Source organism: Muntiacus reevesi, chromosome 7, assembly GCF_963930625.1.
Source record: "Muntiacus reevesi chromosome 7, mMunRee1.1, whole genome shotgun sequence".
NCBI classification, from domain to species: domain Eukaryota; kingdom Metazoa; phylum Chordata; class Mammalia; order Artiodactyla; family Cervidae; genus Muntiacus; species Muntiacus reevesi.
Window position 1 is genome coordinate 1,004,673 of NC_089255.1, and position 24,428 is coordinate 1,029,100.

The window sequence follows — 24,428 nt, forward strand, 5'->3', positions numbered from 1 at the left end:
CAGGGAGGAGATCCTGGAAGAATGCTGCAGGTAGATTTTTCCCAGTGGAAACGGTGGCTGGAGAGGAAGCCCCAGACTCCTCCAGCCCGTGCTCTTCAGCCTCAGACCTACCTCACTGGGAGCAAGACTGCCCCGCTCAGCTTGCCTGAGCTGCAGTGCCGCCCTCCGCCGCGTGGAGGCAGCATGACCTACAGCGCGGTGTCAGTTGCTATCCCCACGCCCCTCTTGGCGGCCGCGGGCGGAGGCCTGCCGGCAGAGGCCGGCTCGCGGAGCCCTCGCTGATTGGCCGCGGTGCGGCTGCTGCCATGTTAGCCGAAGTGGCTGCTCCCTGCGGGGGCAACTGGCTCTGGCTGCGGCTGCCGAGTCTGTACGCACAGGGTCATCTTTATTCCCCTCGCCCGTGGTTGGCGCTGAGAGGCGGCGTCCGGCGGGATGGAGAAAAGTAGGATGAACCTGCCCAAGGGGCCGGACACGCTGTGCTTCGACCAGGTACGCCCGGGGGGCTGTGCTCCCCGAGCCGAGGCGGGTAGCCTGTCTTCCTTTCCCTCCGGCGCCTCCTCGGGCTGCTGGGCCGCGCATGCCCCGGATCTGCCCCCTGCTGGACCTCGCTGCCTTCACAGTGAGTCTTTTGGCCTCAGGTTGGGCCGGGGCAGCATGCTGTGAGAAGGCACTTCTGTGAAATGGTGCATAGTGACGAAAAGGCCTGAAGTTGTGGGCAAGTGGTTTTGAGCTAGGTGGAAAAGCTCGTGTTACTCCCGAGCCCATTCCCATGCAATGCAGTCGGAATTGCCAGATCCTGGGCAGACAGAAGTTTGTCGATCGCCGCCTTGCACCTAGAAGCTCAGTACGAATGTATTGACCAAATCTCTGGACCCACGTCTCTACCCAGGGATTAGGTAGGTGGAAAAGGCACTCAATCGAAAGTTTTTCCTTAACGTTTGCCTAAAGTTTCTGAATGGGATGTTTAAAAGATCAGAATCTTATTACTGATTTTGTTGCAATACAACAAAGCAAACCATTGTGCTTCTCTAAAGTTACTCTACTTTTTATAAGGTGAACTTGAGGTTGGTCTGAAGGTAGAGAGTTGAAATATGATGGATATTAAAGGTTTATCCGGCACAGCCTTGAAAGTGTCCAAGATTTGAATCGGAGCTGGGAGAAATTTTGCATGTTCTTTTGGGGGTAATGTTCTGGAACTGTATACATACACCATCAAGAAATACAGTGATGCTTTATTTCTAAAGATTGGGGTTTTTGATACCACTTAGTGGCTGTTTTCAGTGTTAAAAAGTTAAATCTTTTGGCTCAGTAGACACTTAAACTTTTGAGCAACTGAATTTAAGTCTTTTTTTTTTTTTTTTTTTGATGACTTCAAGTCTTAGTATGTCTTTTGCTTTTTAGCTTCATTAGTTTATCTTTTTGATGCTTGCGTTTCAGTTCACAGTCTCTGGTTTTAAACAGTATTTACATCTGTTCTTTTTTATAGCTGAGTAGTATGTACCACATGGACTTGAACTTGGGCAAACTTGGGGAGGTGGTGAGGACCGGGGAAGCTGGGTGTGCTGCAGTCCACGGGGTCGCAAAGAGACTGAACAACACCACATCTTCTTTATCCATTCCTGTGAACTTTTAGATTGTTTCCATGTCTTGGCCATTGCAGATAGTTATGCAGTGAATACTAGGGTGCGTGCATCTTTTCACAGGATGATTTTCTTCAGATATATGCCCAGGAGTGGGACTGCTGAATGATATGGTAGTTCTATATTTAGTTTTTAAAGGAACTTCCATATTGCTCATCAAAAAGAGCCAAATAATGCCATTTGCAGCTACATGGATGGACCTGAAGATTATCATACTAAGTGAAGTAAGTCAGACAGAGAAAGACAAATATATCATTCACATGTGGACTCTAACAAAAATGATACATGCATGCATGTATGCTCAGTCTTAAGCAACTCTTTGAAACCTCATGGACTGTAGCCTGCCAGCCTCCTCTGTCCATGGGATTCTCCAGGAAAGAATCCTGGAGTAGTTTGCCATTTCCTTATCCAGGGGATATTCTTAACCCAGGGGTGAAACTCACATCTCCCATGTTTCTTTAAATTGGCGGGTAGGTTGTTTACCACAGAGCCACCTGGGAAGCCTGAAAAGTGATAACAGATGAACTTATTTACAAAACAGACTCACAGATCTCAAAATTAAATTTATGGTTCAATTGATTAGCCGTGTCTGACTCTTTGCAACCCCACGGACTGCAGCACGCCAGGCCTCCCTGTCCCATCGCCAACTCCCAGAGTTTACTCAAACTCATGTCCATTGAGTTGGTGATGCCATCCAACCATTTCATCCTTTGTCGTCCCCTTCTCCTCCCACCTGCAGTCTTTCCCAGCATCAGGATGTTTTCCAATGAGTTAGTTCCTTGCAACAGGTGGCCAAAGTATTGGAGTTTCAGTTTCAGCATCAGTCCTTCCAGTGAATACTAAGGACCAGTCTCCTTTAGGATGGACTGGTTGGATCTTCTTGCAGTTCAAGGGACTCTCTAGAGTCTTCTCCAACACCACAGTTCAAAGGCATCAATTCTTCAGTGCTCAGCTTTACTTATGGTCCAACTCTCACATCCGTACATGACTACTGGAGAAACCATAGTCTTGACTAGCCGGACCTGTATGGTTACCGAAGGGGAGGCATGGGGAGAGGTGATAAGTTAGGAGACTGGGCTTAACATAGACACACTACCATATGTAAAACAGATCAGCAGAGGTTCACCGTGCAGCACAGGGAGCTCTGCCCAGCACTTCAGTGACCCACGTGGGAGAGGAGCCCAGGGCAGCGTGGGTCCCCACGTGCACACAGACGGGCTGCTCTGCAGCACACCCGCGACTGGCACGGCAGTGCATGTCAGCTGTAGCAAAAAAGTTAAGTGGTGCAGTTTCAGAAAAAAGCAGGTACATCTGGATCTTCTCCAGTGTGGCCATTCATTTTTATTATGCAGGCCATCTAGACCCAGGAATAATGCACTCTTGTCCTTGTACAGTGATGTTTCTGCTAAACCTCTGTGATGAAGGGCGTCATTTGAAAGGGAGTACCACGTGAGCTTGCCGATCCAGAAACGCTTTGTTCCATCCACTGGCTGAGACCTGTCCTGGAGCAAGGGTAGAAAGAAAGAGCGTGATGAGGCGAGGTGTGCTGAAGGAAGCCAAGGCACAAGCAGAGATGAGAGGCTTTGTTCTGTTCAAGAATCTCAGAATACAGAGAGCTTAGCTTGACCAACTTTGCCTTCTTCAAGGCTTCCTTCAGGCTCAACACCAGCATTCTTTCTGACTTGCTAGCCCCACCATATTTCTTGCTCTGAACTGATAGAAAACCTTTGGGAAAAGAGGCTTCAGAAAGTAGAAACCTCAAAATAAGTTCTAAAGTAGAACTTGATGAAGGGGAGAGCAAACTGGGGAGGTGGCTGAAATGGCAGCAGTTTCATATTCTTTCATGCCTCCTAAGCCTCTGAATGTGCTCTGTAATTTGTAGTGCTAATAAATGTGATGACTTCACATGTAAAAGCAAAATACATAGGACAGCCACCCTGTGTTAAATGTTGCTTTTCTGAGACTTGGAGATAAAGGTTACTTGCAATTTATGTTTCCTTCAGAGAGACATTTTAAAAGTTTTGGTCACATGGCAGAAATGATAGGTAGAGAGTTTGCCTTTGGGGTTCTATTTCTTAAGTCTGTCTGATTCGATGCATATTGTAATTTGTGTAATTAGAGAATGTCTGGTTTGCATTAGGAGAGTGAAGGTTACTCAAAAAATCCAGTCATTAGCAAATTTGTTTCCAGTCAAAGGAAACTGTGTCACACACATGATGAGGCCCTATTAGGACAATGGTGACAATCATTCATTTAATAAACAGGCAGTCATTGATCACCTTGGAGGAGGAAATGGCAACCCACTCCAGTATTCTTGCTTGCAGAATCCCATGGACTGAGAAGCCTGGTGGGCTACAGTCCATGGGGTTGCAGAGAGTTGGACATGACTTGAGTGTCTATCACTTCACTTCACTGATCACCTGCTTTGTGTCCACCAGCCGTCTAGACTGGTTAGTACAAGGTAGATAAGATTTAGGTTTTTGAGTATGGTTACAGAAAGACCACAGTGTGTGCTGAGAAACTGGACTTAGTCCAGAGAGGCTGGGAGGATGACCAGAATTGAAACTAGAAAAGTAGAAAGACAGCTGGGTGTGACTGCAAGTTGTTCTCGTGTACTGCACTGAGGGGTTTGCGCTTGATGAGTTACAGTCAGGTGGAAAGCAGGAAATGACGTAGTCATGTCTGTTGCATTGAACCGGTGTTAGAGGATGCTGTGCCACTGGTTACTTCAAGTTAATATAGGGTTCTGTTTCAAGGGGAAATTATGTTGCATTTGAACTCATGAGCTAATATTTTGATTTGGGCCATTCTTGCACGTGTATTTCAGTCCTAACTCAATGTCATAGTGGTATTTCATACTTTTAGGAAGTTATTTAATAAATGCTTAAGAAACAACCAACTACCTTTCTGAACATAGAGGAAAAAAATGCTTCAGTGGTTCTTGTAAGATCTAATGAGAAATACAGAGCAGAGGACAGATTTGTGAAGGATGTAGATGATCAGAAGACAAGAGTGGCAGATGGCAGTAGAGGTATCATCACTTGGGGACCTCTGTCACTTGGTAGTAGAGGTGGTGATGACATCATATCATTAGTTTTGTCAGCTTAAAAAATACAAAAGTCCTTAGCGAGGGTTGATGGTCAACTAATACATGAAATAGAACATGAGATACTAGTAGTATGGGAGAGAAGAGGCCGCTAACAAAGATAACTTAGACCAATTCACCTAGTTGTGCTGTTGAAATCTGTCCTTCTATCTCAGCATATGACTTCTATTTTATAGAAAAAATAGTGCCATCAGATGGGAACTTCTTCATCTTGACTGATGACAGCTCCATTCTTGTATATGTACCCATCCCCTTTCTCCACCTCGCCTGCTTGGAAAAGGGGTTTTCCTTCCTGAGGTTGGTCCTTCCTACCCCACTCCTCCCTGTGCTTGGAGCCCAGACCCCCTGGTACTCTTCCCACCCTCTGATTCCTCTCTCCTCTGACCTCATCCCCAGTGGCTTTCAAACACGCTCCTGCTTTGGTCTCTTCCTCTTGACCCTCCTGCCTCTAGTCATTTTCAGATCATTCTCTTCCACATTCTAGCCAAACTCTTGAGTTGTTTTTACTTTCTTATATGCTGATTGGCTATTTGTATATCTTCTTTGGAGAAATGTCTATTCAGATCCTTTGCTAATTTTTTACTTGGTTTATTTGTCTTTTAACTGTTGAGTTGTGAGAGTTTTTATACTCTGGATGTTAGACCCTTGTCAGATACATGATTTGCAAATATTTTCTCCCATTCACTGGGTTGTCTTCTCACTTTGTAAATAATGTGTTTTAACACACAAGTTTTAATTTTGATTGAGTTCAGTCTATCTGTTATCTTGATGCTTTTTGTGTCAGTGACTGCTAATTCAAGGGCACACAGATTTTCACCTGTTTTCTTCTTAGAGTTTGATTGTTTTAGATCTTCTATTTGTCTTTTAATCTATCTTGAGTTAAATTTCTGTGTATAGTGTGAGGTTCATTCTCTTCCATGTGGATATTTTCTAGATAATAATATCAATTGCTGGATGTTTAGTAAATCTACAGTGTAAAGTGAAACCCTCTGGGAAGTGAAATGTGGCAGTTATTACATCCCACTGTGAGTCTGAAGTCGTTTGCTGTCAGAGCAAAAGCTCTGATATTCACAGGTGTTCTCAGTCATCTTCTCTTGTGTGGGGCAACATTTGTTTATCCAAGAACAAATATATAAATGGCAAACTGAGCACTAATATTGCCTAATAGCATTTGTTAGAGCTCAAGTTGTATGATTTAGAATGCCATCATGAAGTTCAGCTCTGAACTTCATCCACTTGAAGTTCATACTTTCAAAGTAACCAGCCGAGTGCTCTGCATAGAGTCGTACGGCTGGTCAGTACCAAGGCCAAGATGTCAGGCTGAGTCCTGCCCCCACATTCTTTCTGTGATTGTTGTGTAACTGTGAGTCTAAGGTGTTATCTTAGGTAGTCTCAAGAAGTAAAAGAAACATGGTTTTTCACTAGGTGGCTGTGAAATTATAGTTGGGTAAGAAATCTCTTATCTGACAGTATTATAGCAAGTGTTTGGATGGTTAATTAAGAAAGTCAGTTTTTATAATACTCTTATGGAATGGTGCATGTTGTCCTTAACATATGTGTACATTTATTCTACATTGATGTGGCTTGAAACTCTTTTCTCTGAAAATGTCTGTGAATTCGACTTTGTTGTTGTTGTTGTACTTTAAGTTGAATGAGAACCCCAAGGCATTTGCAGAGAATCTGGTATAGAATCCTTCAAGATTTGTATGATCCTCCTTCCCACAGCACTACCTGGTTCATGGTCATCTCATACATTTAATATAATTCAGCAAAATCTGTCTTATTGGTTTCTCAGTATCAGGTCTTTGCAAAGCATCTGCCTTAGTTTTCATGAAAAGAGTTATCACTGTGTACTTATATTTTGTTGGTTTATACAATGTTTAATAAAATTATGTAATTTTGGTGACAAGTATAAGTGGCCTTAACAAGTTTGGGAATCATTGTACCTGATACTTGATAACTAAATAGCTCAGTTAGTACTGAAGTCATAAGTAGACAGTAATTTGCTGTCTGTATGCCTGTGTGCCTACCAGGGGCATCAGAATGTTATAAAGGGAAACAGGGCATAATGATTCTGTGAACAATGCTTGGAAGTTGGTTTTGAAAGATTTTGAACGTCTGTTCAGTTGAATACTCAACATCCATATAAAATGTCAATGCCAATTAATATGTATTATGAAAACACATTGAAGCTATATGTAAAAGGAGGAAAATAGCTTAGAAAAGGTTTATTAAGATTCTGTGTATGTGTATGTGTTTGTGCATGTGTGTGTGAACATAGAAAAAGGTCAAGGGTTTCATTCAAGGAGGATCCTACAACACTTAGCTCCTCCCATGGACACATGAAATCAGTAGCTACTCATGGAATAGTTTCCTCCTCTGAGCAACTCCTGCACATCTGGCCAACAACCCACATCAAGGTGGATAGGAGAGGCTGAGACATGGTCTCACCATCCAGCCCACTCCCAGCATGGTGACCCACAATAGGAAGGAAGCTACCATCCCCAGCTGCTCCCTGAGAAGTGAAGGGCCTGAACCCTAAACTTGACACCCCTCCTTTAAAGACTTGCACCTGGGAGATGAGCCCCCAAACATCTACCTTTGAAAGACAGTGGAACTGGCATCTGCAAGACCCACCAGGCTCATGATGCGAGAAACAGCTTTTGAAGGGCAGCATGAACTTGGTCACCCTCCTGGGGCCTGGCACAGGGACAGAGGCTGAAAAGGGCCCTGACTTTCTGTGAAAGAGGCTTGTTTATCTTAAAGCATCAGCCTGAGGGGCCGGCCTCTCATTTAACATTCTCTGGGGGCTTGGAGGCTGGCAGGAGCCGTCTTTGCCCTCTCTGCCTCATTCCAGCGGACAGTATCTCCTAGAAAGGAACTCGGGTGCTTGTCTGGTGCCCCGATGTTTGCAGTTGCTGCCCAGAGACAGCTCTAGGTCACCTGGCTTTGGTGGCCAGTGAGGCTTACACCTGTAGGTCCCCAGTGTTCACTGCAGTATTATTTGCAATAGTCAAGACATGGAAGCAGGCAAGTATCCATTGATAGATGAATAGATAAAGAAACCATGATATACACACACCACACACACACAGAGGAATATTATTCAGCCATGAAAAGCAACTAAATCTGGACTCCCCTGGTGGTACTGAAAAGGAAAAGTTAAAATTTGACATAACCTTCTGCTCGTTCTGCCTGTGTAACTCAGCCTGCTCCTTGCAAAGTCTGGATTGGGTAGGTCACGTAGTCTCAGAAAGGGGGGATTTAAGATACAGGGAACTGGAGCTTATCTCACTACCCTTGTCCTGCTCTTTGCAATTCCCCAGCCCCTATAAACCTGCTTAATCATGCCTCTCCGTGTAAAGGTTAGGCATTCCCCTCCCCATCTTGACTGCGTTCCCGTGCACACGAAACTGCTTTGTGTAAACCAGCCTATTAGCAGCTAGTGTTGCCCACTATAGTCTGTCTATGAACACTCTGTAACCCCTCTGTCTGGGGCTCAGAGTTTAGAGTGTTAACTGCTCTGGGCCCGCTGGCATAGTAAACATGAGTTCTCCAACTCTCCCAGTGTGGTGCTTGGTTTCTCGAGTACTGGTTTCTACAACAGTACAGTGGCTAAGAATCTGCTTGCCAATTCAGAGGACACAGATTTGATCCCTGGTCCGGGCAGATTCAACATGCCACAGTACAGATAATCCTCTGGGCCACAGCTACTGTGCCTGTGCTCTAGAGTCTGTTGCCCACAACAAGAGAAACCAGCACAATGAGAAGTCTGCAAACCGCAACACAGAGTAGCCCCTGCTCGCCACAACTAGAGAAAGCCCACATGCAGCAATGAAGATGCACCACAACCAAAAATAATAAATAAAAATATTTTCAAAAAAGAAAGAAATCTTGCCATTTGTGGCAACACGGATGGACCTTGAGGGCATTAATGCTACATGACATAAGTTAGAGAGAGATGATCACGATCTCACTTTTATGTGAAATCTATAAAACAAAACAAAAATTAACTCAAAGGTACTGAGAACAGATTGGTGGTTGCCAGAGCAGGGGGTGGGGAATGGACAAAATGGGCTAAAGGGTCAAATGGTACAGACTTCTAGTTAATCAGTTAAATAAGTCATGGGGATGTGATGTATGCATGGTGACTATAGTTAATAATACTGTACTGTATATTTGAAAGTTTAAGAGAGTAAATCTTAAAATTTATCATAGCAAGAAAAGGAAATTTGTAACTGTGTGATGGATGTTACCTCATCCATCCTCACAGTGAAAATATTTGGGGAAAAAATTCCAGAAAGTTTCAAAAGACAAAATTTGAATTTTCTGTGACAAATAGTTGGCAACTCTTTACATAGTATTTTCAATGATCTATATAACATTTACATTTTATTAGGTATTATGTAATCTAGAGATGATTTAAAGTATATGTAAATACTGTGCCATTTTATTTTAGAGACTAGGACATACCTAGATTTTGGTATCTTTGGGGGTCCTGAAAACAGGCCCCCATGGATGCTGAGGGATGGCTTTATTTATAGGTTGAAATTGTCACAGTGAATATTTGTTACTTTTAAAACTTAAGGGAAAAGGAACTACTTCTGTTCTGAGAAGAGCCTATTGAATGTGTGTAGTTAAAAACAAATGAAATCCCTTTTGGGACTTAGGCAGCAGGAGAGAATGCTCTTGGTCAGGGGCCTCCCTCTTGGCACCTTGACAGTGTGCAAGCGCCTTTCTGTCCTGTGTGTTTTAAAGTGCTTTATCCTGACAGCAGTTAACCTTTCAAATAAATAGAATGGTGTTTCTCTGTTGTTCTCTCTCCTTTTATTTGTATATGTAAAATGTGATATTGTTGCAATAATTCTTTTTTTCTGGTTTTATTTTCAGGAAGACTTTGATGTCAGTCACTTTGTATCTGACTGTCAGAAGCGAGTCCAGCTGGAAGCACTTAGAGATGACCTGGAGCTCTACTATAAGCTGCTTGAAACAGCCATGGTTGAGCTCATCAACAAGGACTACGCAGACTTTGTCAACCTGTCAACAAACCTGGTAAACTTGAAATCCACAGTTCCTACCTGTCAGTGTATTTACACATGTACTGCACACTTTTTTTCTCACTCATGTTTATTCTTAACAGCTCTGAGTCTTTTTAGAAACCTTTTAGTTATTTTTTTCCCCAGAAACTTGAAGGGATTGCTAATCTTGGTTAATAAAGGAACTAAACTTTCTTGATACACATGTTTTGTGTTTAGTTGATTATGTTTTTAATGACTTATTAAGAAGTGGTAAAAAGTAAAGGATAGCAATACCAAGAGTGTTTGTTTTTGTTAGTTGCTAATTGATTCCATGAAATCTCACCAGTTTAGACTAATTTCCGAGAGCAGACATCAACTCTTCTTAAGGAAATGTTTCACTGACTTTCAGGTACGTGTGCTAGTCAGAGATAGGCTGAGAAAACATTGACCAATATTGATCATTAAGAAGCCTATTTTTATACATTTTATAAAAATGTAGGAATTGTTTATAAGAAGCATTTCAATTACTTGGGAAACACTTGAGTTTTCATACTTGCGAAAGTCTTGTTCATATTTTGTTTTTAAGTCTGTTTGTCGAAAGAGGAATGGAAAATAGCCATCTCTGTGGGAATTTCAAGAAGCATTGAGAATAATAAGCCATATTTGCTTTTGGGAAATACACCACTAAGATAAATGTTTCAGTAGGATTAGAGACCCTGAAAATTTTATTTCCATCCTGTTTAATTTGGATTTTTCTGAAGGGTTGTAATAATGCTTAGAAGAGATGTAGTTCATCAGACTTTCATATCAGCTGGTTGAATATCATAAACAACAGAGATAGCTATTTTTCCTGTTAGTTTTTTAAGTCATTTAAAATTTCATCCCAAAGGCAAATTGTGCATAGGAATTTTTTGTTTATTATGACTTTCCTTATTTTTATAGTGCTTATATATCAACAGGTTTTTCACATTCAAGGAGCAATATTTATGGCCAAATAACATTTTTGTTACGTAGTTACTAGCAGCATATAACTGTACAGAAAGAATAACCTAAGTCTCATACTGCTTTGATCATTAAGCACAGGCTTCACTGTTAACCCTGGCCCTGATGTGTCTGTGCCAACATGCTTTTTTTTGCCTTTAGGTCGGTATGGACAAGGCCCTCAATCAGCTTTCTGCGCCTTTGGGACAGTTAGGAGAAGAGGCTCTGGTACGTCCCCAAATGACAGTCAGCAATCTACCATAAAGCATATTACATTTGTTTGCCTTCTCCAAGAATCCTTTTTTATTAATCTGTTAGACTGTTGTGATTGTTGTGGTTGGTGTTTTTTAATGTTCCATGATTATAGTGTAATACTTGCAAAATGTAAATGATTTGCATGTGATATTACAACCTAAGAAACATATGTGGTTTGAAGATGGCAAATTCTCAAGAGTAGAGTAGACACTTTTAAATGTCGGGGAGGAGGAGAAGGGTATTTCAAAACTTAAATTTGTTAATACCACCTCACCCATGTATAAGTGGTCTCCAGCTTAGAACTGGCTTACTTATATTTTAAAATTTGTCATTTTTCAAGTATTTTCCCAGACAGTATTTTATATGTAGTTAGATTCGTGGACCACTTTATACCAGCCATTTAACCCCCGATGTAACTGAAGGGTAATATAAGTGTTGTGTAATACCTAGTTTCTCTGAGAAAATCTCTCCCTTGGGAATGGAACTGTCTGCCCCTAAGCCATGAGAACAGGGACTTCATCCGGGTGAACAGTGGAGAGGGAGTTTTGGTATCACCTCCAACAGAAAACTACCGCCCTGTCCTCCCCTCACCCTCTAGGCTGTGCTAGGTACCTCGCCCTCCATCCTCCCTTCGCTGTGAAGCACCACACCGTCACTTCCTGTGTGTGTCAGCACTGGACCATGCCAGACCACGTGGCCTTATGCTCCTTGCCTCGAGACAGTACCTGGCACATGCAGGGTTCTCACTAGATAATGTAGTAAAGAGGTTCTGCTTGGATAAAGCTGTAGGAAATGCAGGACAATGGGAATGTCAGGGCTGAGAAGTCCCGAGGAGGGTAGGCAAAAAAAATTCGTAAAAGAGGTTAAGTTGTGAGCTGTGCCTTGAACTAGCAGATTGTTTGAAAGTTCGTGTCTTGCTTGAATTTCACAAAGCTTATTAAAGTGCCTTTTGTTGGAATGGAAGAGAAAGAAGTTTTTGGTCTGCTGCTGGATTCCACACTAGCCTCTGCGTGGCTTTCCTGCCTCCTTTTCAGGACTCCTCTTCCTTCTCCCAACCTATAGCCATGACATTTCCCGAACCCTGTTCTTTTTTAACCTTCCATTCTTCTCTCTGAACTCTCTCCACTCTGCCCACCTGTGCTTGAACTTCCTCAACTGCCCTCATGCCTTCAGGCTCTTGTCCTACACTGCCAGCTGCCAGCACCACCTACTGTCCCTTACTCTGCAGCTGTCTTTATCACCACCCTTCTCCTCATCAACCAAGACCTCACCTGCCTTTTTAATCTCAACTCAAGAAGCTTCTCTGAGATTCTAAGATCATTGAGGGATAAGACTGTTTCTATCTAATTCATCATTGTATCCCCATTGGCTGACTGTTAGTAGACATTTCATGTTTATTGAATGAATTAATTCACTTTTCTATAAAATTTTTGTGGTTTGTCTGGTGGTGATGATTTAGTCACTAAGTCGTGTCTGAATATTGCGACCACATGGACTGTAGCCTGCCAGGCTCCTCTGTCCGTGGGATTCTCCAGGCAAGAGTACTGGAGTGGGTTGTCATGTTTAGTTTATTCTCATCGTTTCTTTTACCTTTGCTTTGGCCTGACTCTTCATATTTTGTTTGTTAGCTTCTGGACATGTTTCTCCACCTATGACCTGTCTTTTCCTGGCCATTCTTTTCCTTACTCCTTGATTCGTAGTATCCTTAGAACAACACGGCATCTATCAGTACTTAAGGATTGTTTAGTTCCTGATAGAATCTAGTCTAAAATTCTCCTAAATCTCCCCCACCCCCGTTTATTTCTACTTCTCTCCAAAATGAAGGCTGCTGTGCACCCGGGTGCACCCTCCAACCCTGAGTATGCCCTGTCAGTTGCACCTTTCCACCCTCTGTCTTCTAGTGACTGCTCTCCTCCACCGTCGGCCTCCACGGGCTCTGCAAGTCAGACTCGAGTTCCGTCCCCTGTGCCAGATTTTCCTAGTGTTTGATTCAGATGGTTCTTTCTGTACTCTGACCATGTATGACGGTGATTGTATATGTATTGGGTTGGCCAGCAAGTTCCACTGGTTTTTAAGTAAAAATAAAAAACACAGTTTTCATTTTCACCAAGAACTTTATTGAACAGTGTATTCACAGTTTTGTTCCACTACCTTCTGCCGTTTTTTTCAGGCAGCTTCATAATTCCATCTTCCCAAAACTTTTTATATTTTTGAGCAAAGAACTGTTGCAGATGTCTTTTATGGTCTTCCAGGGAATTGAGATTTTCCCCTTAAGAGAATTTTGTAAAGACCAAAATAAGTGAAAATCTGAAGTTGCGATGTCTGGTGACTGTGGTGGATGAATCAGAACTTCCCGGCCAAGCTGTAACAGTTTTTGCCTGGTCATCAAAAAAATGTGGTCCTGAGTTATTCTGTTGCAAGATTATGTGTTTTCTCTTGACTAATTCCAGATACTTTTCATCTAGTGCTGCCTTCAGTTTGTTTAATTGGGAGCAAGTACTTGTTAGAATTAATCATTTGGTTTTCCAGAAGGAGCTTATAGAGAATCCCCTTCCAATCCCACCATATACACAGCATCACTTGTGGATGAAGAGCAGCCTTACCTATGATTGTGGTACTTCATTTTGCTTGCCCCACGAGCTCTTCCATTCCACATAATTGCACAGTACCCACAGAGGATGAGATGGTTGGATGGCATCATCAACTCAATGGACATGAGTTTGAGCAAACTCTGGGAGATAGTGAAGGACAGGGAAGCCTGGCATGCTGCAGTCCACGGGGACAACTGAGCAACTGAACAACAGCAGCAATCCACTTTTCTCTCTCCTGTCACAATTTGCTTTAAAAATTAAACATTTTTGTTACGTTTCAGTAGAGAATTACCTGTGGAAATACAGTCAAGAAGGTTCTTTTTTCGCTTCACTTATGTGGAACCCAAACATCAAAACGATCCACATAACCAAGCTGGTGCAAATGGTGTTCAACAGTCGATTTGGATATTTTGAGTATGTTGGCCATGTCCTGCATGGTGTAACATTGGAAGGGATTGTTCTCAGTTAAGGTCTCAGTTTGATTGCTATCAACTTCAACTGCTCTTTTCAACCGTGGCAAAATCTATCCAGTGAGAAGTCTCCAGCACAGAACCTTGCAAGCCATTTTGACACTTCAGTCAGTCACAGCACCTTCTCCATACACTGCACAAATCTTACTTTGCATTTCAGTTGTATTCTTACCTTTCTTGAAATAATAAAGCATAATACACAGAAAATGTTGCTTTTTTTTCTCCTTTAATATTAAAATGACTACACAAAAATTCAATAGTCTTGATTTTTTTTAATGCATACTGATATGAGAGCTGTCACAATACAGTCTTACAAAATTATTTCTAATGAAATTAAAGACAGCCAAGGACTACTAGAGCCATCTTAATGGTAAAAAAGTTAACTAACTTTTTTGCCATCCCAATATTATTATTCTTTTGGTCGTTAATCCTCTGTGATCTTGGCTTTATATGTCATTTTGCCCTGGGATCATGAGTACCCTCAATAGCAGTTGTATTTGATATTATGTATCAATATCTACATAATACTGGCCCAAAGATAATTAAGTTATGTGGAATTTAATGTATAAGTTTTGTAATGCCACCAAACAATTTCTGCAGTACATTTTCTTTATTCTTTTACAGAATCTTCAGTCATCTGTCAGTGAAGGAATTCTGGCAGTAGGTGAACGAATGTCTAAATAAGAGGACATTAGAGGAAAAAAGGTATCCTTGAGTGTCATACTGTTAAACACGGGCTTATGGTAGCACCTTAGAGCTAACGGCACTTTCATGGATGCAGTGTGATAGACTCCTCTTGGTACCTCTGCAGAGAGGAGTGCGGGATCTTCCTTTCTCTTTAGGCAGCAGCATTCAGCCAGGCTCCTGAGGGGTTCAGCCAGAGCTGGAGCCCAGGTCTTTTCACTCCTTGGCTGATTAAAATCCTATTGATAAGAAGGGTGTGGTAAAGTAACTAATTGAAGAAAAAAACAAAGATATTGCATATTCTTCTTGTACTTTATTAATGATAGCATTAAAAATTTTAAATGTAGATTTCTTTTGCTACATGCCAGCTCAAAGCCTCATGTCTTCTCAGCTTCTCAGCATATGAAACTTTTTTTTTCCTCCCAAAACTGTTTCTATGCTTATAATGTCATGTTAACTATTTGAAATAAAGCAGAATTTTAGAGGTACCCAAATGGCCACAAAATTAACATTTCTCAATTTTTTCAGAATAAGACACAGGAATAACGTATCAGTGAAGCATTTTACAGTTTAACAGGCATAAAACTAATTTCTCAGCACCCTTGTAAAGAAGATATTCAAATTTTAGTGATACGGGAGCAAGTAGGCCTTCTAAGGCCAGCTCTTCCAGTGCTCTGCTGCAGGTGGAAAAACTAGTATGTTGCTCTCTCATTCTACCACATTTACTTCTTTTGTTACCGTGCTTTAGTCTCTGCTGCACAGCAGAGTGGATCCGTCACACACACACACGTGTGTCCCCTCGTGTTTAGATTGCTTCCCATTCAGATCACCACAGAGCACTGGATAGAATTCCCCGTGCTATGCTACTGTGTAATTCTGGGAACTGTTTGTTTAATGAGTGCTTTATGTCTTTCTGTGCTTTTAAGGATGGGTTTTTTTATAATGCTCAACTTCTTTGATAAGGTTGTATAATAATGGCTTTAATGAACTGATGCTTAAGCATATAATTGTGTCATATACATGTCAATAGGATAAAGATGATCACAAGCTACGGTTATAACACGAAAAAGGGTCATAAGAAAATAAATGTAATACCTATAGAGAGGTTCATTTAAGATAGGAAAAGAAAGGAATAAAAGTGTGGGAAATGAGGAAACAAAAAGTCTAGTTTTCTCCTTTTTTAACTATAAACTTGCAGTAGAATATTGAAAATGTGCTTCTTCTTGACACCTAAAATTAAGATTTGCATTCTTGGGAATTCAGTTTTATGTAGAAGTGTTCAAAATATAGAATGCCCTACATACTCTTAAGTTGACTTTTTGCTTTGTGTGTCCCTGAGTTTAGAATGGGGAAATAAAATGATTAAGATGAAATATAGTGATAACTGTGTGTTTTGCTTAATTATTATTTTACAGATATGTGTGTTGTGGCTTATACAGGTTATTCCATCAGTTGAGAAAATTGAAAAAATCTTAAATTCTCAACATTCTAAAGAAACATCTGCACTAGAAGCAAGCAGGTAAGTAAGTATTTTCTTTACTAAATATTACATAAATTAATACTTCGCATCTAGCCTAAATTTTTTATTTTTTAGTTAAAATTCATTTCTGAAAAAGAAGAAAAGCCAAGTCTATGGTTCAGTGTTTTTGAGTGTAGCTTGTGGAAAGTGGAGGGTGTGAGATGGTAAAGTTTATAATACATCCTTATAAAGGCTTTATGGTTATAGGCCACAGTTCCAATACATCACTTCACAGGGAATCAGAGGAGTGTGCTTTTATTGGAAGAATTTTAGTCTTTGGAATTGCCTTAGAGAAGCACTGGCAAAATTTTGTTGATCTTCAAGATATGAAATAGCTTTCTTCTTTCCTAAATTCATTTAGACCAGAGTAATGCCCAGAGTAATGCCCAAAGTATTGCCACTTATGTATCTTACCCTAGCATTACATCTTTAAGAAACAGGATAGGCACATTTAGTTAACATTTGTCAACAAGAAAAAAAAAAAACTTGTGAAATTAGAAAAAGATGACCATTTTCTTTGTTACATACTGCAACTGTCTTCTTATCTTTCTAGTCTGAATTTTAAATCAGCCAGGTAGTGAGTGACTTAGAAAATGAGTAGCTCATACCAGCACCATGGGAAGCACCATGGACAGATTTGTGCTGTATATTCCACTGTGCAGCCAAGAGCCATGGAACTCAACTCCTGGTGTCATTGACAGTGGAAGGCTAACGGGAACTCCTCTGGCAGGGTTGTCTGACACTGAGGTGCCGTCAGCCCATACCTGGCATGTAGTAGGCCCTCAGTTCAATTGAGTTGCTCAGTCATGTTTGACTGTTTGTGACCCCATTTGATGGGTCATCCCTTCTGACCCATCCAGGGGGGCTGTTTGTCTCAAACTGTTCTAAGTCTCTTGCCCTCAACTGCCTTGGCAGCTCCTGCCAGCTTATCCTCACTCGACATCCACCATACCTGCCTTCCTGTTTTCTTTCCATTTTTGTCCATCCCTACTCTTCCTTTGATAGAGATGCATCACAATGTCTTTTTTATAGTACTGTTCCTTTGTGGTATTCCATCTTTAATGTAATAGATATTATGCTGTTTCTTGCTCAGAATCACCTTGGAGGACTTTCTAAAAATTCAGATCAGCAACTTTGAGTTGTAGAGGAGGGAAAACCAGGGCAATATAAATAACCAGGTAGAGCTAGAGAGAGGGAAGGGAAGTTAACAATGAAGAAGGCCCTGAATGAGAGAGGCTGGGGAAGGAGATGTAAGCACCCACACTGGCCTGGGCCAGCTCTTGCTTCTCGGCTGGACCCTGTGGTCGGGGTCTGGTAGTGTCAGGGGCTTATGCTTAACTTTTCTAGTTTTCCACTGTCCTAGAACATGCTATAAAAGCTCATGGCACAAAGGATGCTATAGCTTCTACCTTATAACAAGGGGGCTATGGAAAAGCACAATGAAAGCATCAGGATTGCTGATCATGTGATATATTCTTGGAAATTAAAAACTTTTAGGAATTAACTGTTTTTAATTGTCTCCACTAGCCCACTTTTGACTGGACAGATGTTGGAGAGAATTGCCACAGATTTTAATCAGTTACAGTTTCATGCTGTTCAAAGCAAAGGCTTGCCTCTTTTGGACAAAATAAGACCAGTAACTGTTGTAGATTTTTCACACTTTAGTATTTAGGAATTTGCTAAATAATTTTGATTTTACCTGGTACAGGCAGACCTTGTTTTATTGCCCTTAGATTTATTGTGTTTCACAGATATTGCACTTTTTTTTAATTGAAGGTTTATTGCAGCACTGCATCAAGCAGGTCTGTCACCATGCTATTACCCTTTTAACAGCACTTGCTCACTTCAAGTGCTGTTATCTCTGTATCTCATTCTGGTAGTTTTCACAGTATTTCAAACCTCCACCGGCAAAATGATGATAGCTTACTGAAGGTTCACATGATGGTTGCATTTTTTAGCAATAAAGCATGTTTTAATTAAAGTAATTAAGGTCTATATCTTGTTTGTTTGACACATAATGCTTTTGCCAACTCAATATACTGTATGTAGTACAGTATAAACATACGCTTTATATCTGCTGAGAATCCAAGAAACCCCCATAACTGGCTTTATTGTGCTAGTAGTCAATTTATTGTGGTGGCCTAGAACCACACCTGCAGTATCACCAAGGTATGCCTGTGTTGTTCTGACAGTTGCTGACCTGCAGGATTTTGAAACTAGCTTTGAATTTTCTTTTTCAGTTTTTGTGTTTTAGGCCCCTGCCTCCTAAGTGTCACACATTATAGATTTTGTGTAAAGACACAGGCATATTCTCTGAGTTATAAGGGTAAAATTAATTCTAAATTTCATGTAACTTGACACACTATATGATTTAGTCAGAATTAATTTATCCAGAACTCTTGACTGGACTTGAGAATCATGATGTTTGTCAGATTTACTCTATAGCTTAAAAGAACCTCATTCTGAAGTGATATCTAAATCCTCCTTTGATACAGCAAAGATTAGCTTACAAAGAGATGTGAGGAGGAGGAGAGATTCGTTGTTCCTCTCCAGAAACTGTTAATATTTAATTTTACATATCTTCTGTTGGAATAAGAAATGTGTTATGTGTGTGTTTGGATCTTTAGAAATGATTGCAACTGGAGCTTTTTATCCTGTCTTTCTTGCAGCGTATAGCTGGTATTACAGCCATGTTACAACAGTCACTGGAAAGCCTCCTGTTAGAAGGTCTTCAGACTTCCAGTGTCGATATTATTCGGCACTGCTTACAGACTTAGGCCACAATTGACAAGACACGGGATGCAGAGGCATCAGTTGGTCAAGTCCTCGTGAAACCATACGTAGGTGAGGTTTGTGTACTGTTGAATAAGGCCTTCATTCAGCAGATGTTGATAGAGCATCTGCTCTGTCTTGGATGCTTTACTGGGTGTAAGGGATAGTTTAGAGGCCTTTCTGTAAAGATTGTAAAGATTTTCGGTTACTGTAGTACCATCAGTTGGAAGAAAAGGTTGGTCCCTGGTGGTGACAACCAGCATGCAGGAGTCAGGCACCTTCTCAGTGTTTTTTAGTGATGCTGTAGCCCAGGGATCATGTTAATTTAGTGGGAGGAGGGTCTTGCCTAGGGAGAAGGAATGTATGAAAACATTTTTAGGTCAGTTTTATGGTATGTAAATTATTTGCCACTAAATTCTTAAAATGAATTTTTAACTATCAGTCTAGTGGGTAAAATGGAACAAGTAAGCAGATACCAAAACTGCAGTGTAAGTTCCTGGTGAGGGAGCCTGCTGAAACCCTGTCCATGGAAAATCTGTGCTGAAGGTTGTCTTCACAGAGATGTGGCCTAAGTCTTGAATACTGAGGAGTCTCTTAGCCAGGAAGGTGGGAGGGAGGAAATAGTCACTGATGCAGGACTTTCATAGGCAAATAAGCAGCATAATACCCTAAGTCCAGAACTTGACTATCCAGTGTCCTTCATCTCCAAGGATGCAGTTAAACTTTGGAAAGTATGCACATTCTGCCTTTGAGCAGCCAGGATGTAGACGGTACCATACGAAGTTGCCAATACTCAACGTTTTCTGACACACAAAAGCGGCAGCTTCATCTGGTTCAAACTGATAAAAGTCACAAACCCATCCTCAGTGTTTGCAGACTCTTCAGTCCTCTGTCAGTGTGGATGCTCTTTCTGTCCAGTAAGTACAAAGCCCTGTTCACCATGACTTTGGGATGAAAGCCTCCCATTTATAAATGGGGGAAATGGAATCCCATTGATAAAAATGAAATGTAAGGATTAACTTCAGTAATCCTTTCAGCTGTTATTAGAGTTACTAAAAATAAATGATCTGTCAGTTTCCTCTCTTCCTATCCTGTTATATTTCTTGCCTAACTTGATAAGAATGAAAAAGACAAATTACCTACATTATTTCTGTCTCAGTAAGTGAAAATCGTTACTAACTTATGCCTTAGTTTTTCATTGAACTGAACCTAATGTGCTAAATGAGAGAAACATTTGATGTTTCAGTGGCATATTAAATAAACCAAGGCCACATTTTAATTTCTTTTTAAATTCGTATGCTTGTCATTAACCTCTTGACTCTCAACCTTAACACAAAAGATAAAATAATAAAGTAAAATAAAATATATATTTCCATCTTTCTCTGTCTCACGCCTTCCCCTGATCTAAATTATGGTAGAAGAAAAGGCCGAGGTCACTACAGGGAGGGGGCTGTTGTTATGGGAAATTGTCATTTTATTTTGTTTTCAGTCTCGAGAGGGGAGGAGGCAAATGTGCTTGGCTTTCCGGCTTCAGGCCAGTCTCTGTCACCCAGCCTGTGTCTCCCCTGGGTCAGAGCTGTGCTTCCAAATCCTGAAACTAGTTCTGAGTGTAGCTGTTACTGTTAGAAAACATGTTAGCTGGGGAGGAGGGGGCATGAGGAAGCATACTTTTGAGGTTTTCTCTATTTTTCCTGTAGTGTGTAATTCATACCTCTTTTTGAGATGCTTTTTTAAAATGCTATTCGCTTAATAGGTGATTCTAGAGCAGATTGTTGATAGTCGTCTGAGTGATCTCCAGCTCATGTATGATAAACTCTTGGAGTTCGTTCCCCATCACTGCCGCCTTCCTTCGAGAGGTCACAGGAGGAGCCATCTCAAGGTAGTTTAAGCAACTGTACTCAGAACTTGCGCCTGCTGATTATTGCTGCCTCGTTTGGTTCGGGTTCATATCCGCTCCCCTGGTGAATTGTTAGCATGGCACTATGAGGTGGGTGTGGGTCATTGCCTCAGAAGGAAACTGTAATGAGTAGGGCAGAGGTAAAGGGAACATCTTTGTGAATTCACAACCCATATTTTCCCCTTTTGTGTACTTTTTCCTCAATTACATGTGAAATAAAAGTTGGTTTCCTTCCATTATTCCATGATGTTGTAATCTGTTTATAAATATGAATTCTGTGTAATTCAACAAGGTTTATATTAATTGTGGTTAAAGTCATCTTCAGTTTTCCCTCCTCTTGCCTGATTTCCATACTTTTCACTTTGTTTCATAAATACCCGGCTGCCTTTCACCATCACCACTGGCCTGATCCGGGTCTTTGTCATAGTTTTATCCAGAATAACAGGATCTGCCCACCTCCTCTCCCTGCCTCTACCCTCTCCCTTACCCTCTGCCCTTCGGCTGTCACATTGACCCACAATTCTGATGTTTAGGCACTGCCTTCTTCCTAAGTCTTTAGTGGCTTCTTGTTGCGTGTGGAGGAAAGTCTAGGCGTCTTGATGCGGCGCACGAGGCCCTGCGCACCCCGGCCTCAGTGGTCCTTGTGTGTGGCACTCTGTGGGCTTCCCTTGCTCCGCTGGTCCCCGGCACACATTTGGTGGGTCTGTGTTTTTCCTCAGAGTCCTCTGCCTTTCCCTTTCTTTTTGTTGATCTGTCATCCCATGTGAAGCCCCAACTCAGATGCCACTTCCTTCAAGAGACCTCCTTTCATCCTGAAGTCTGGCTTTCATCCTGTTCTCTGTAGGCGATTGCGTGTTGCTCTCACTTCTGTTCAGGACTAGTTTCCATCTTAACAGCTTGCTCCCATCCTGCACAACCCATACTCCCCACCCCTGGCACAGTGTCTTAAGACAGCAACTATCCAGTGTTTGCGAAATGAAAGACTCAGTCCATTTGCAGCACTAGAAAGGCAAATCAAGTCCCTTTCTTCATGGAGTGAAAATTATTTTTAGCCTTGAAATTTTTTTTTTTTTTTTTTTGAAAAGAGAAACCTGGGGAATAAATGTGCTGATTGACTGGGAAGTAACCCTCTCTGTTTCCACTATATGATTTCAGATGAAGCTTTGTCTTGCCACTTTTGTGTAATAATAGTCAAGATTTAGTTGGATTTGGATTTGGGGTAAGAATTTAATAGAAGTCATCATGTGAAATTAAAGAGGCCACAGTAACGAAACAACTGATCCTTAGATTGACAAGCCTAGTCTTGGTCCTGAAATGTCAAGTTTCATGCCTCACCTGTTTGTTCTTTTCCACAGTTTTCAGGGTGGCAGAACTCATGTAGAAAGCTCAGAAATTTGAGTATCTAGACTGTACCTTGGTAGGTCATCTGCCTTTGCTTCACGCCACATCGTCTTGTTGCCCTGGACCCTCCCTGGCTCAGCATCTGCCTTTGGGTGCTCTGTATACCCAGCAATAGCAGTGATGTTCACGAGTTATTTTCCAGAGGACGTAAATTAGCTTTTCTAACTGTTGATCTTGCAGAGTTAAATTTTCCTTTTGAGGCTTTAATTGTATATTTAGTTTGGAAAAGAGGTGATCTTGTCATTCATTGTTGCTCACATTATGTGCATTTGCATTCTACAATCTTCAATTTTGTTCTCTCTTCCTATACCTTATTAGAGCTAGTTCTTATTGGGATTAAAAGTATATGATATGATACGTGGAACTGGGTATGTGGGACATAGGCATCTCCTTTCCCTCATCGAATGTAAAGAAGATTACCTTAATATAGAGCATGTTAACAATGCAGCAAAGTGGGTAGATCAGTGAGATGGTGTTGCCGAAGATATTTACAGATTTTTAAGTAGAGAGAAACTTAAGGAACCCGCCTTTTTAATTTATGTACTGTGTATTTAACACTATTAACATAGCACTTACTATATACCAATAAGTGCTAAATGCTTTACAAACTGTACACCATCCTAAATGCTTTACAAACCTTATTCCATATAATGACCCTATGATTTTAAAGATGAGGAAACCAAAACATGGTTAAATGACCCAAGATTTGAACTCAGGTGCTGTGGCTCCTGAGAGCATGATTTTCTCTCAGTGCTCTCTCTCACCTAAGTGAATTAGAAACTCAGAATTTGGCCTTTTTGCTGACATTGATACAAAATAAAGCATGTGCATATGGAAACCATGAATGTTATCAGTTTTTTTTTTTTTTATTAAGAGTTGTAATCCAGATTTTACATGAAATGGTCATAGAACGTTAGACCTGAAGGTAATCAGAGGTAGCTGAGTCACAAAGCTGTGAGTAATTGGTAAATTAGTGTGATTAACAGTGTTTTAGAGCTGAATGGTGTTAAGGTTGAATACAAAGATTGCTTTTCTTGTGGTATTAGATTACTGCTTTTTCAAGATAGTGTATAAACATGGTAGTCCATTTAAGGGGAGAAAACTGTGCCACAGCAAGTCGGCATAGTTTTGCATTATCCTTGACCCCAGCTGTCTGCTATGTTTGCTATAATTGTAGGAGTCAGGACACAGAGGATGTGTCAGGTTCTAGGTGAGAATGAGATCAAGGAGTGAAATAGAAGTTTGGGCAAAAAACAAAATAATTGACAAATACAGTTGTTTTTAAAAAGTTGAAGTAAATTTTAGGCCAAAGAACTTTTATTTTACTAAAACACCACAGTGGAATTTTGCTTTTTGTAAGTAGATGTTTCTGGTGTATTTGACTGAAATTTTTCTCTTATCTTACAGTGAAAAGGGCAATACTGTTCCCGGCTATGATTTTTTGGTGAACTCTGTCTGGCCAGAAATAGTACGAGGATTAGAAGAAAAGTTACCCTTGCTTTTTAATCCTGGGCATCCTGATGCATTTCACCAGTTACCTTTCCTTCTGTTGTCTTGATTCTTGAAGGTGTTAACCTGAGATAATCGTGTCTTTTTTGCACAGTCTTTTGCACAGTTCTGTGGTTTATTGAAAATCACAGTCTGAGTTGCGGAGCCAGCATTTACCTTAAAAATACATGCATTATTTTATTCAGGTCATAGTCTCTGATACTTTGGGGACTAAGAATATTTTTTAGAATGTAATGTAGAATTCAGTCGAGAAGCAGTTATGACTAGATATGGATGTTTTTTATCTAAATTTTTTAAAAGATCTTAAGGACTATTGAAAGCAAATCTCTTTACAGTTGTTTTCGATGAAAAATTAAGTTTGTAGAACTCTTCTATATCACTTTGAAGGAAAACAAGAAATAGTAATTGGATTGTAGTATATATATTATATAACTAATATTGTAATTATTAATGTAGTATAAAAATGTCCTATATAATTTGAAAGATTAGGAGGCCCTGATATTTCTTTTTTTTTTTTTAAATCATGTTTTTTATTTAAAGGACTTCGTGGTTGATATAGCAAAAGGAAACCCATATGCTAATTTT

At 40.7% G+C, this 24,428-nt stretch overlaps 1 protein-coding gene across 4 annotated transcripts; it reads left to right on the forward strand.

Moving 5' to 3' along the window:
- The first annotated feature begins 301 nt into the window (after window positions 1-301).
- Window positions 302-21,108, forward strand: LOC136172205 (conserved oligomeric Golgi complex subunit 2-like). 4 transcript variants are annotated; one of them, XM_065941384.1, is made up of 6 exons: window positions 302-489; window positions 9,637-9,798; window positions 10,908-10,973; window positions 14,686-14,766; window positions 16,161-16,264; window positions 18,934-21,108. In XM_065941384.1, the coding sequence occupies exons 1-4, from the start codon at window positions 433-435 to the stop codon at window positions 14,743-14,745; spliced, it is 345 nt and encodes a 114-aa protein (XP_065797456.1). In that variant the 5' UTR covers window positions 302-432; the 3' UTR covers window positions 14,746-14,766; window positions 16,161-16,264; window positions 18,934-21,108. The 4 variants fall into 4 exon arrangements, with proteins under 4 accessions (XP_065797456.1, XP_065797457.1, XP_065797458.1 ...); XM_065941385.1 differs by lacking the exons at window positions 10,908-10,973; window positions 14,686-14,766 and having other exon boundaries at window positions 16,185-16,264; XM_065941386.1 differs by lacking the exons at window positions 10,908-10,973; window positions 14,686-14,766 and having other exon boundaries at window positions 16,185-16,264; window positions 20,790-21,108.
- The last annotated feature ends 3,320 nt before the right edge of the window (window positions 21,109-24,428 follow it).

Bases quoted from the DNA above. Each gene is read 5' to 3' on its own strand.
- LOC136172205 (XM_065941383.1), top strand. From the start codon at position 433: ATGGAGAAAAGTAGGATGAACCTGCCCAAGGGGCCGGACACGCTGTGC. The intron at 9,799-10,907 runs GTAAACTTGAAA...TTTTGCCTTTAG, and splicing joins TCAACCTGTCAACAAACCTG to GTCGGTATGGACAAGGCCCT. The intron at 10,974-13,529 runs GTACGTCCCCAA...TTGGTTTTCCAG, and splicing joins AGTTAGGAGAAGAGGCTCTG to AAGGAGCTTATAGAGAATCC.